The 14,277-nt window shown below is 38.5% G+C and overlaps 1 protein-coding gene across 2 annotated transcripts in view; it reads left to right on the top strand.

The window, feature by feature from the left end:
• Positions 1-12,246, top strand: part of Mdfic (MyoD family inhibitor domain containing) — an 89,784-nt gene extending 77,538 nt beyond the window's left edge. For both annotated transcript variants that reach the window (XM_057789370.1, XM_057789378.1), the window contains exon 5: positions 7,949-12,246. In XM_057789370.1, the coding sequence (XP_057645353.1) occupies positions 7,949-8,196 (248 nt within the window). In that variant the 3' untranslated portion in view covers positions 8,197-12,246. The remainder of the gene's footprint in view (positions 1-7,948) is intronic.
• The last annotated feature ends 2,031 nt before the right edge of the window (positions 12,247-14,277 follow it).

The raw sequence follows: 14,277 nt of genomic DNA, 5'->3' as shown, positions 1-14,277 counted from the left end.
CCTGCTTTCCAGCTTCTGAGGGAAATAGATAATGATTGAAATATGGAAAACTAGACTATTATTTTTAAATCTTCTGCTGCAGCCAGACACAGATTACTAATTTTTTGGCTAGCTTGTTGCTTCCCTCTTCTTCAGTATCTGTCTCTTGGAATTACTTTTTGGTACTTTTTCTGCTTTTGTGTCTGAACTATGAGCAGACTTTTCCCCAAGCCTTCTTGGCTTTGAGGAGAATGGCCCCATGTTGGTATAACAGTACTGAGGCTGGCTGGACATAGGAGGAGGGTTGCAGTCTTCCTAGATTCAATACTCTGACGCCATCACCGCCACTGCCACTGCCTCCACCACTGTTTCCACTGTTAGAATTCAGGCATCTGTGCTGGGCTGTCCTTGGGGTCCTGACAGGGCAACCTGAAGCACTTCCAATGCACATTGACTATGGTCCTTTTCTAAAGGTGGGCCTTGCCCAACTCCGATCTCTTTTTGTTTCCCTCTCTCTGTCTGTTCCTTTCTCTCTCTCTCTCTCTCTCTCTCTCTCTCTCTCTCTCTCTCCCTCCCTCCCTCCCTTCCTCCCCCTCCCTCCCTCCCTCCCTCCCTTCCTCCCTCTCTCTCTCTCTCTCTCCCTCTCTCCTTCTCTGACTTTGTCTCTGTCTCTCCCTATCTCTCTCTTCCTGGCTCTCTCTTCTCTTCTGATTCTCCTGTCCTCAGAGGCTGGTCTCCCCTTTCCCTCCCCCTTTTAATGTTTCCTTTCCCCTAATAAAACCCCCTCCACGTGAACTCTGTGAACTCTGTTGCCTGGCGTCTTTGTCTGGCATGCCGTTTTTAAATTACAATATCCACTGCCACCACCTCCACCAGCACAGCTGTCACTGCTGGCAACTGCCGACCTGTTAACTCAGTAAACATATGCTTTTAGCCACTTTCTGCTCATTTCTGATTTCATTTTATGTGTAAAATGTGCTAGGCAAGTTCCTCTGACCCAGCAAGATGGCTCAGGAGGTAAATGTGGTTGCTCCAAGCAGGGTGACCTGAGTTCAATCCCCAGGACCCACACAGTAAAAGGAGAGAATGATTAGAATTAAGTTGTTCTCTGACCTCCATGCATACTGTGGCAAGCAAGAGCCTGCATTCCATACACATCACATACACAGAATAAATAATTTAAAAATGTAATGATTTTTTGGGTGGGGTTTTTCTGAGACAGGGTTTCTCTGTATAACAGCTCTAGCTGGCCTGGAACTCACTTTGTAGCTCAGGCTAAGCCTCTGCCTCCCGAGTTCTGGGATTAAAGGCTGCATCGCCATAGCCATAGACTGGAGAAAATGTAATAATTCTTAAAAGACACATAGCTAATACTCAAAGCTCCATCACTCTTTAGCTTTCTGTGTTAAACTTCTATTGAACAATAATTCCTCTGATCCTAATGTTATCTTCCTAGACTGTAAACCCTATCTTTAGACAGACGTCTTGACCTGTTGCTATAGTTGAGACCAAGTTCTGGATCAAATCCCAGAGAGTTTGAAACGCCTGCTGCCTTAGCTGCATACAATGCTGCCCAGAGAATAAAGACCAGAGAGCAACAGTACAGGGCCAGGATATCTGCCTGTAACCTGCAGTAACCCCTGCATTAGACCCAGTGAGTCCCAGTATTTGGATATGGGGTAGGGAAGTTTTTGAGGAGTCCCTTGGTGGGGTGCAAGAGGACACAATGGGGCTCTAATATTCTTCTGAATTTGTTTAGGAGAAGGACGATAATAAAGACCATTGTTCATTTCCCCAAAGTCTCTCTGCATGGAAAATATAACTCTCCTCTAACTTTCTTTTTAGAAACCTCCTGACCTAGCTCACTTTCCTCTCCATTAGGAAAATGTTGCCTCTGTTTTTTCGCCATGGCCCAGAGCCCTAGGGACTGCCATGTGCCAGAGGGCTCTGCGTAGGTGGAGCAGTCCAGGCCTGCTCTCTCAGGCAGGTGGTCACTCTAGGGCTGGTGGCCAAGTATCCTCAGCCCTCATCTTGAGTCAGGCATTTGCTTACAGCCGACCTACTGTGCAGAGTTTGTAAATATGCCCCACCCACATACCCTCCACACACTCGAAAACCAGAACTCCCTGGAGATGTTTGTGTCTGGGCTCTACCAGCTGTATTTTTGCCAAGGCTAGACACTCAACCATCATGGCTGTCACTTGGGATCACTCAAACCTCCTTCCAGACTGTTTTCCCTATTAAGAAACAACAAACACAGGAGTGTAATATCTGGGAACGGTGATGCACTATCTGGGAACAGTGATGCAATACCTGGGACCAGGAATGCCTTCCATCAGTCAGAGGCCAGCCCCTGTGTGGGTTGCACCACCCCTCAGCAGGTGGATGGGCAACTCTGGATGGTAAAACTAGAGTCAGGCCCGATCTCAAAGCAGTTTTCTCCGTCACTAACCATGTGTCACTCTTCAGGTGACATTTCCTCCTTGGCTTGCAAACTGCTGAAGCATCTCGCTTACATACATGTCAGTTACCCAGAAAGGAAAGTATTTTCAAGCTCTTAAAGTTACAGGAAACTTTATTAATCAAGATAAGGCGCATATACAAACCTTCCTTCACTCAAAAATGGGTTGTGGGTGATTCTGAGAATTCTTTGCTTTTTGCCAGTTCCTGTATTCCACTTCTGCAGCTGGGTGTCTTTGTTCCAAGAAATTAAGAGTACCTACCATACATCTTATGAGGACAAAATGAAAAAATGAAAAAAAAGACTTGTCTAAAGTAGACCTTAGTTTATCAACCAAAACGTTTTTTGATGGCTCTTGATCAACTGTTTGCTCTTTGATACCATTTTTTCCTAGTGTATTTGGTCACATACTGCTCAGATAACTCAATCTGAGATACTTTCGTTATAAAGTGGCTGCTCTCCCAAACAGAAGCTTCAGTTTCATTTTAAACAGAACTGAACTCCTGAGATCAGTCACAAACAATTCCCTCCAGTAGCTAAGAAACTGTTTATGGTCTTGGTTGTTACCTTAGGGGTGATGTGGGGCTGTAAGCCGTGCAGATGTGTAAGGTAAGCACATGTTTGCCAGTAGTGACCTTGGCTTGGGAATGTGACAGCAGTAATTCTTAACAGTATGTTTTTGTTTTATTTGCTGATGCTTTTTAACTCAGAAGTCCTGCTAAAGATCTCCTTTTGTGCTTTCTTCTTAGTGCCTTAGTGCCTTTGTTTTTGCTAAATTCACAGTAACTGCCAGTCTTCTGCTGAGCTCTCTCCTCTCAGTACACTGAATTGCGCAATTCTTGCTTGGCCCAGTTTAGGATAGGCAAACTTCCCAGAACCCAGTTGGCTTCTTAAAGGTTAAACAGTTTTGGCAAAACCTGCAAATCATGACTGAATAAAACCATAAAAACTGAAAACCTCAAGGATTCAGGGAAAAGGAATTTTTTTTTTGACAGTGAACCACATGTAGACAGAGACCTCATTTTTTTTAAACTTTGTTTCTCTACTCATCTTCCCGAATTCTATTTATTTATTTTGTTCTTCCAGATAGATCCACTCTATGTAGCCCAGGCTGTCCTCAAATTCATGAGGCTGCTACCTTGGCATTATAATATACATTGCCTCGTCTGGCATTTTCTTCCTCTTTTCTTGTTGATTTTGTTTGTTGTTTGGAGGTATTTTTCTCCTAAAGCCAAGGTTGCTCTGGAACCCCTGATCTTTCTGCCTCCACCTCCCTAGTATGGTGCTTTCTGGCAAGCTCTACCACACTGAAATGCTAATTCTTACAATCCATTTTTGCTTCATAAATCCCCACCATGTTAATATCTTGTGTGGCCTGACTCCTATAGACAGTCATAAAAATTGATAACAACAGTTTGTTTCAATGTCTGTGTACTTTTTCATTATACTGTGTATAATTCCGGAAAATCAAAACTATCTCAGCGAGTAATAAATATGACTGTGTAGTTGATGTGATAAAGTTTAGGGATCCATTTTCCTACTTCTCCATGGAAAGCAGAAGATGAAGGCACTTGTGTAGATGTCTTATCTGATATCTCTGTAATCATTACAAGTTTTGGTTTGTGGCTTCTCTAGGTGCTCCTTAGTGCCTGGCTTTCTTCGTTTGTGGTGTAGAGGTATCCAAAGGGCTTGCAGTATTTTGTTTTAGTTTGTTTTCTTAGTTCTGATGGCTCTCTAGTAAACTATGTAGGATCCAAGTCTATCAGGTGATGATGTATTTCTGTGAACTGAAATTTTCCTGTAAATAACTTCATCTTCTGAGGTGTCTGTCTTGTCTTCCCCTGCAGTTCTTTCAAAATGTCTCTGCTCTCGTTCATATAGGTGGACATGAATTTCTATAGTTTTGGATTTGCAAATTCATTTCTTTAAGCGAGGCATCATCTCTAAGACACCCACTCTCTTCCACCTGTTTCAGCAATGTGGCTGTCAGTTTATCGGCCGGCCAACTCAGTGTGGCTTGAAGGTTCATCTTGACTGTCAACTCTTTTTTTTTCCAATGTAATATTTTTGATTATTTAGGAATTTCACATTATACACCCCGATCATATATACTTCACAGTCCTCCCAGGTCTGCCTTACCCTTGTGACCACTCTCCCCCCCCTTAAAAGAAGAAAGAGGAGGTGGAGTAGGAGGAGGAGGAAGATGAGGAGAAGAAAGAAGAAGAAGGAAAAGGAGGGAGAGGGTAGAGGAGGAAGAGGAAGAGGAAGAAGAAGAAGAAGAAAAGAAGAAGAAGAAGAAGAAGAAGAAGAAGAAGAAGAAGAAGAAGAAGAAGAAGAAGAAGAAGAAGAAGAAGAAGAAGAAGAAGAAGAAGAAGAAGAAAACGACTCACTGGACTTTAGTAAAGCAGAAACACTAAAACTGATCATTTTCATTCCTCTGCCAAGTCTTGGTAATGATTCCTATTTGCCTGTCCATTCTTTATTTTCTCATTTTGTCTGGTTACTTTACCTCCTTCACCATGTCGTCCTGTATGGCTAACTACTCTGAGATTTGATTGGCATTTGTTCCCATCACCCCAAACTCTCAAAGTCTAAAGATTAGGTCAGCTGTTCATTTTGTTGCATTGTTTTAGCCAAAGCTTGTCATACACTGAGAAGTCAATCTCATTTCACAATGGGCTTGTAGTTTGAACATCTAAAACATGTATACTGGCCAATAAGAAATAAATACAAAGTGAGGAACAGCATGAACCCATTGAAAATGCGTTTCCATGAAGAAGCAGCTTGAATAGCCAACAAAAATTATAATAAGGGGAACTATGTTCAACTCAACCACTTGTCATATGGTAAAGTGAGACAGTTTCAACAAGTTAATGAAAATGTGGGTGATCCCTTGCTTTTTTAGTGGGAATGGAGCAATTGCTTAGGGAAAAATTATTTTTTAATATACTTCCCCAAACTGTTTAATATAAGGAATTCCACAATCCCAATATCCTACAGCTACTTATTTAGTATGTCTCTTTTGAGGAACTTGCATGCAGTTTTCTCCAAAAGCAATGTTTAGTCTAGCAGAGCTATAAGAGCAAACAAAATATTTACAGACTTGCATCAGTAAATCCATTGGGTGTTAACTGAATAGGTTGACACACAAGAGGAAAATGTGCCATGTGAGTCAAGGTGGATGTATCTCAAGTGCTCTGAGAAAAACATGCTGCTCCTTGGCGTCTATGCAGGATGACGTTGATTCTGACAGAATATTCACAGGTCAATAGTATAGCCATTTTTTTTTTAAGAGGTCAGTGTTTTTTCTTTTGTTTCATTTTGCTTTCTGATTGAAAATGGGCTTTATTCTATAGCCCATGTTGGCCCAAAACCCATTGCCACCAGCCTACCGCAGTCTTCTAACTACTAGGGTTCCAGGCATGGTCCCATCATGTTTGGCATAACTCTCTAGCTATAATGTTCAATGGAACAAACACACTTTTCCTCCTTATATTTGATAGATTTAGTGCTATGTATGATCTATTCTATGATTCATAAATAAGGAATCTATATGTCCACACAGTATTCTAGTATTTAGGACTACCCAGTGATATATTTATAAATTTCCTTTCTCGTTCTTGAAACTTAAGCATTCTGTAGAACAAAAAAATTAAATTCTCAATGAAACGTTGTTGAAATTGATCAGTGTAGGTCATTGTTTGGGTCACTGAGTAGGGCTGAAATACTGCCAATTAAACACCATGTCAGTTCTTGAAACAGTTTTTCATGGTGCAACAGGAACTGTCCTTAACTCATGATCCTCCCCTGACAGATGTGGGATTATAGGCAGTCACCTGAACTCTCAGCACTATTTTCTTAATGATAAAGTCGTTCTCTATAATGTCTCTGATATTACACAAATCATAATGATAATATCGTCCTGAAAAAACTGAAATGAACAAAGAGCTATCAAATGGAAACTGGGATGGAGATGTTCAGGAGGAACCAAAGGGCAGGAGCTACATCAGGCCATGGACTTAAGACTCAAAACGTTCACACTGAGGGTTTTTCTTTAAATGTTTTGTTACAACAAAAAAAGTTTTGTTTTTTTTTTTTTTTTTTTGAAATGTTTGGATGCTACAACAAAATCATGTTAGGGGAAGATGGGGGAGATCTAAATTCTCACAATTCTAGTCTATTTTCAATTTCTCTCTGAGCTTTGTGTGTGGGAGTGGCTTTGGCATTTTAAAGCTAGGAAAGAGGAAGTGGTGTGCAGTGTCTCCAGTACCACATCCAGCTCCGGAGTTCACCTTCTGAGTGTCCTGAGCCCTCCTCCCGCAAGACATTTGGTGCATGGAAAAGAACTTTGTGTTTCAACCCTTTTTTCAGGTGCCGTCCAAAGTCTCCACTGCAGAGACACTGACATGTTGCGGGGTTTAGGGACGTACTGATGGGATGTTAATGACAGATGCATGGAAGTGAAGTGTTCCCGTTGGCTTCTTAGCAGAAACACTTGTAGCACTGGCAATGGAATAGTTCTGTCAGGCCACAGCTACTTGGAGAATAACGCCTTGCAGAGTAAGGAGTGGTTTTCCCTATGACAGCGCAAAGTCAACTGCTCAGCAACCTTTCTGTGTCTGGGGGGAGTCCCTGTATCCTTTTGTTCTGATACAATTTGCTGAATCTCTGTTGAGGGTTTCTGGTATAGCACAGTGGTAGAGCCCTTTCGCAGCAATCATGAAGTTGTGGGTTTAATTCCCAGTATGGTACAACTTAATACAACTTATACAAACTAATGAACAAAAAATACCTAAAATAACCCAAAATGTATACTGTAAAAAAGTATAAGTATCCCTGATTTAAGGCAGAAAACTGAAATATTAGTCATACGATCCTATTCCATGTGTTAAAGAATTGAAAAATAAGCATTTCCACGAATTAATCTTCCCATTTGTCCCAAATTTTTAAAGAAAACATTTTGCAGTATGTATAATATAAAAATGAAAGTGAGTTGATGGGAAAAGAAAGCTTGTGAATCTTGGTTTAATGACCCTCGTTTGAAGTATTAAATTAATGATTAATATTTATAATATTTCCTATTTTTTCTTTCTAATTTTGAAGCCTATGTGTAGTACAAAGGAATAAACTTTCTATTTAAAAAATTTATTTCAGCTGAGTGTTACTGAGAGCACTAGGTTGTAGGAACAATTGATAAGATACACAGAAAAGTGATACCTGGGACCAAGATCCATGTCACAGCGGGTCAGAGTGATAATCCAACACACATGCACAGACGTGCACACAACCGTAGCTTGTTTTTCTAGCCCAGTGTCTACATCTAGAGGTCACTTGTCTGGAATTTAGTTTGAGTCCTTGTACATCTAGCTCACAATGCATAACAGAAATCTAGGACTGCAAATTGTTTGAGCTGTGACTTGGACCAGTTTTTCCCAGGCTCTGGCTGACATACGTATTTTGTGTCTCTTCTTTCTCCTCTGTATGCTCTCCTCTGGCCTGTGACTGAAGACTGTTGTGTCCACTGTATCCTGGCCTGCTTGTTCTGTGAATTCCTGACCCTCTGCAATATTGTCCTGGGACAAGCTTCCTGTGGCGTCTGCACCTCCGAAGCCTGCTGCTGTTGCTGTGGCGACGAGATGGGTGATGACTGCAACTGCCCTTGCGACATGGACTGTGGCATCATGGATGCCTGTTGTGAATCCTCAGACTGTCTAGAAATCTGTATGGAATGCTGTGGCATCTGTTTTCCTTCATAAAGATGTATCTTTCATTTGTGTTAAAACTGGAGACCATTTTCCAATATTCCTTGTAGGGGAGATAAAAGGCACATGGTAAGAGTCTCATGAAGCAATCAGTGTTTGCACTGCTAACTTGTAATGTTTAAGTAATTGCTGAAATTCTTTCTCGTTCACTAGATCTATGTGGTTTAATATGTGAAGTCTTGACTAACTGGTTTTGAAGCTTCTTCATAGACAATAATAATTGGAAGACATCTCGACACACCCACCCAGCAATGTTGTATGTCTTCTTTCTGCTGACATATCTGTTTCTCCTGATCATTCTCACAACTCTTTGCTCAGTAGGTATTTAAACGAGATCACTTATCTTTGATGTTTATCTATTAGAGGTTAAAAGTGAACATTCATTTTTCTAAAGAAGCACACATATTGGGCAGAGCCGTAAACAGATGTCGGACTCTCCATGTTGGCCTCCTCTGTGTGCTTTCCACCACCAGTATTCTACCCAGAAGGCACAGAGGAGATCATTCTGCTCTCATCAGAGCAGCATGCAGGGTAGTAGAGGAGGGCAGGAGACGAGCAGTAAACAGTGAACCAGCTCACATGCATGCTCACTTCTGGACAGGAAAGGAAAAAAGTCATAGGAACAAACAGAAGCCAAGTACAGGTTACGGAGGCAGACTTGAAGGAGGATGTGGCATTGCATATGCCTTAGAATGAGCTACTTAAATTTAGGGAAAGTTGAAGGTGGGTGGCCTAAACTGTCTATGGTTCTGAACAAGTGAAAAGAATGTGCCTTCATGCACATTTCAGCAACACAGCTTTCTGAAAGCTATAAAATCGGAACTAATGCAAATATGCACTTTGCTACACATAATTTAAGTGTTATAAATTTTAATGAAAACATAATACCTTGTTAACATAACTATATTTTACCAAAAATGTAGAACACTTTTTAACAACTATCATTTAAATGAGTTTTTTTCTTCTTTCTCTTTCTTTCTATTTTTTTTAAGATTAAAAAAAAAAAATCCCAGTTTTTTGATTTGGGGTTTTTCCAAAGCTTACTTATATTTGAAAGATTTGGTTCTTTATGGAGGAGCTGCTAGGGAATCTATTTATTTTGGTTGGCTTGTAGCCATAGTCTTGTGTTTCACGAGCATGTGTATCTTGGATCCACTACAGGAGGAGGTCAGATGTCCAACACCATCACCAGAGATCAGTGTTCCAATTGTGTGTTAAATTCTGCCAATGTGTCAGGTTACAAAGATACTAAAAGTATAAAGAAATATGTCTGGGATGAGACTAACTAGAGAGTGAAGGAGTCTGCTCTCATGAAGGAGAGTGTTTGGTTTTACACACATCCTCCCACAGAGATTTTATTTCTCTTCAGATTTAAAATTTGAATCCATTGACTAATTCATTGTGTGCTTTTGAAAGTGTGTTTGGTTTAGTTGTTAAAATCAATGCATTTTTAGGAAGCCTTTAGACAACCTAGATTTTCAGGACACCTGAGGTTCTTCTTGTTGTTGTTATTTTTGGCTTTTTTTTTTCACATGAAGAATGAGAACATCTCCAATGTTTTTCCTTTGAGAGTAAGCCTATCTTAAAATTAAATTATTATTTTAAATACTCTTTGAGAAAAGAAAGCAAGTGAATCTCCTGTCTAGTGCAATTTAATCACTTTTAAGATGTTGGTTTAAATACAATGCTAATGTACGACTGCCTTCTTCATTTGTTATGTCAATTATAATGGGAACCTTAATATTTTCACGTACCCAGCGTTGGCTTGTGCTTGTGTCGTAGGATGAAGATGAGCATCTGTTGACAGATAAGCCTCCTAATGATTGTTAGAATATCTGACTCATTATCCTGTAAGACTGTTTAACTGGTAGGTTTGTCTGATGCTCCATATACCCTGCTATGATTTGCAATGAAAATATTAGTGCAATGAAATATTTTTTTCCATAGTAGAGAGCACTTGTGAATACCAGAATTTAATTTCCATACTTGTACATGTAGGACTTTTCTCCAGTTCTCTACTCCAGGCAAGCCATTCCTTAAGGCATCTTGTATAATTCAAAAGAAAACTAGGCAAATGTGAAAACTGTTTCAATATGTTTTAGAATTTTGGTATATAGTGTTTTGTTGAATCCTCTGGCCATCAAGACTAATTGCAATAGTTGACAGTTAGACATTCAGTGTTCTCTTAAACGTGACGTATTTTCAAACTGGAGCTGTATTATCCTGGACATTTTCAAATTAAAAAAAATGAATTCTTTATTGTGCTTTAAGATTCTTTGTATATCTGATTAATATGTTAGTTGCTTTATATTTAAATGATTTTAATGATAATGCAAACCCTGAATAATTTATTTATCCTTTTATATCTCATCATGAAAATTTTCCTAGTCTCCATTTCTCATTATTTCTATGTAGATCACAAGGTTCATGCCCACTTATAAAGTGAGAAATGTATGGGATATTTTATCCGTAAGTCATTGCTGCCCTATGTTATCAAAATACAGTGTTCTTTTGAGATAAATGTAAAATAAGCTTATTTTTTCCTGCTCTTCCTTCCTTCATTCACTCCATTCTTTCTCTCCCTTCCTTATATTTTTCCTTTTTTTCCCTCCTATCTCCTTTTTCCATCTTTCTGTCTCTGTTTTCTTTCTTTTTTGAGATAAGATTTCATACAGTAACCAAGGCTGACTTGTCCTTCACCATATAACCCTCAGTGACTTCAGCTTCACACCAATCCCCCTCCTCAACCTCAAAAGCACTGGATGTCATTATGACAGGCACTAGTATTCACTATTTGATATCATTTATTTGTCTAAGGAATTTGTTTTAATTTTAAGGAACTTTTTAACTTGGCTATATTCTGTTAGGTCATTGGCTGAAAGCAACTTCTTTATTTATTAACCAATAAAAGCAACACATATAAAGAAGGACTTCCCATACCATTTTCCCTTTTCTGTTTAATTAAAAGGAAGGTTTTAACTTTAACATAATAAAATTACATATAACAAAACAGGTTACAAGCAAGAATTACAGTGAAAATATTTATATCTACTTTATCTTTTATCATAACTAAGTAAAACTATAATTCTCTATTTTTAACTCCATCAAAAACTCCAGACGGATATAATATTACCTAAGAAAACAGGAAGTGCATGGTAAGCAACTTCCAAAACTCTAGAACTGACAGAGACATTTCACTGCCTGGACAGTCATCCAAAGTCTTTTATAATATTGTGGGCACCCATCTTCAGCCTACTGGCCCATAGTATACTGTAGACTTTCCCATGAAGCAGGAAATTTCAAAGACAGTATTTTTTATGTTGGCAGTTTGTCAGTTACTTTTTTTGTGTGTCCTGCAAAATTACTGGCAGACTCTTTTATGAAGCAGGAACCTGAAAGGAACCTCTCACCTGTAGGCAAGTTTAGCAGTCATTTCTCTGTGGCTCCTGTATGTACAGTTTACACAACATACCTTCAAGCAGTCAAGGCAAGAGTAGTTTCTTGATCAAATGGCTAACAAATTCCATGAGAAGCCTATTCAATGCCCATGGTCTTCTTGAAGTAGATTACTGCTGCCAGGAGCAGAGGTGTCTCATTGTCATGAAAAATTATAAGTTCTTCAAGCATTTAAATGTCATATTTTATAGGTCTCTGAAAGATTTGAATAGGTATCTAACTGAAATATATCTTTATATATAAAAAAATCTAACATGACTAGAAACTTGATTATTATAGATGACTTTCTATTAACATTTGTTTTTAATTACACATTGCATTTTCAAATGAGTCACACAAATGAAATACCTTAGTCAAGAGCAGAAACATATGTATATATAACAAAATTAATCTTAAATTTGTATCAATAAACCAAGATCCATATCAATGCAAAGTATCCATCTCTATAGCATATCCCCTTTTAAATGTAAATAAACATTTATAAACAATACTTGGGAATTTGGGCTTAGTTTTTTTTTAAACTGTTTTTTGTTGGGTGAAGTAATTTTTGCCTTTTGGGGGGTATTGGTCCATTAAATAACATTAGTTTGGAAGGATTTTATAGGTTTTTGTTTCTTTTGTGGAAACAAAAAAAGAACCTTTTTTTTTAAAACAGCAAATCCTTAAACCCAAAATTTGAAGTCAAGATACCTTTAAAATATATATGTTGATTTAGCTAAGCAGTCCGTACAATGAAATGTTTCTCTGTATTTAGCCCCTTTATAGTCAAAATATTTAAAGAAAACACAATAATATACATAGTCTAGACTCTCTGTGTATATTTTATCTTTTTATTACTTTTTTATAAGTTTAATATTTATTTTATAATCTTTAGTCTTTGACTATATCTATTTTTATATTACATTTACTGGTTTTTTTTTACTTTTTTATGTCTGTATATTTTTTAAATACACTGTGTTTTTTTTAGAAGTCTTTTATGTCTGAATCTCTTTTATTTTGTATTTGTAATTTTTTTTTTTTTTGTCCAGGAGCGCTTTTTAAAATTTTAAGCCATGGCATGACTAGGACTAAGGCTGTTTTGTCTTTTGGCTCCTCTCAGTCCCACATGGTGGAGGTCCATTTACTGCCTCTGAGACTGTCAGGTGGGAACCACACTCACCACCTCAACTCTGGTAACCAGTTAGCCCATTCTGTCACCAAGTAATTCGCAGCACACTGCCCACAAGCCCCATTTAAGTATTTGGCCTCCTGAAAGAGCCAGAATGAGTGTACACACACACACACACACACACACACACGCACATCTTTTAGCATGGCTGAATTCTGCTAAGTCATTGGCCAAAAGCAGCTTCTTTATTTACTAACCAATAAAAGCAACACATATACAGAAGGACTTCCCACAGCAGGCTTGGTTTAAAATAGAAAATAGTTATGGAATCAATGGCAATATAGTATGGAATATATAGGCAATGTGAAATAATATGGAAGTTGGTTTAGCAGAAATGGTCACTGGTTACTAAATTTATTGTGTATCTTCCCATTGCAAAATTTCCAGTGAACACTTTCTGCACCATTTACTTTAAAAATTTGTGCCTCTGAGGCTGGAGAAATGGCTTAATGTTGAGAGCACTTCTTGCTCTTTCAGAGAGTCCACATTTAAAAAGATCTAGATTTGGTGATTAGCTCCCACGACGGGGTACTGACAAACACCTTTATAACTCCAGTTCCAGGGGATCTGACACCCTCTTCTGGCTTCCCTTGGGACCCACATGCACATGGTGCATAGAAACTCATGTTGCCTCTCTCCATCATACACACATATAAAAAGTAAATAAATTAATAAATCTTTTTTAAAAAAATAAAGGATGATGTCTCAAAATACTACCCATAAGATTAAATTTTAGTTACAATTAAATGATAATTAATGCAGCTAATCTGGAGGTGAAGGTCAGAGTCATAATCAGACTCCAGCTAAAAACCAGAGTCCTTCAGGGCAGAGACCTGTTCCTCACTGTTCTTACCATACAGGGACAGAGTACAACTAAAGCTCAGACACAGTCAGTTGTCAAATAAGTAGTCCCATGTGTCCTGGTTGGACAATAGGTCACATCTTTAGTCCTGTTGTTTGTTTGCTTGTGCATTATTTCTATCTGGGACATTTCCCTTATCCTATTTGATAAATACAAACTAAGTATCATTTGTCTGGCTGTAAAAAAAAAAAAATCATTTTAGGAAACCCATCCTTTGACACATTAGCCACCTGGAGCCAAAGATACATCTGCTGAGGACAAAGACAAAGCAGAGATCGACAATTAGATATTGACTTCCAGGCAGCCCCTTTGGTGAAATTTAGTTGAAAAAGTAATTATTCTTTAAAAAAAAAATAGCAGAAACCAAATTCAAACACAGACATTCTGAGTTTAACTTGAAAAATCAAAACGGTTCTTAAGTTCTGTCTGATGCATAAAGGGGTAGAAGCAAAGGAATTACATTCCAAAGCCAAGAAAGAGGGTGGACAAAAGCATCCGAGCCACTTGACATAGTTCATAGCCTTTTCCAAAGGAATAAAAGTCTGTTGAGCAGGGAACCAAAAGATCTCATTATAGGATGAAGCCAAGC

This window comes from Chionomys nivalis, chromosome 1 (assembly GCF_950005125.1).
Source record: "Chionomys nivalis chromosome 1, mChiNiv1.1, whole genome shotgun sequence".
Lineage (NCBI taxonomy): Eukaryota > Metazoa > Chordata > Mammalia > Rodentia > Cricetidae > Chionomys > Chionomys nivalis.
This window is presented reverse-complemented; position numbering and strand designations above follow the sequence as displayed.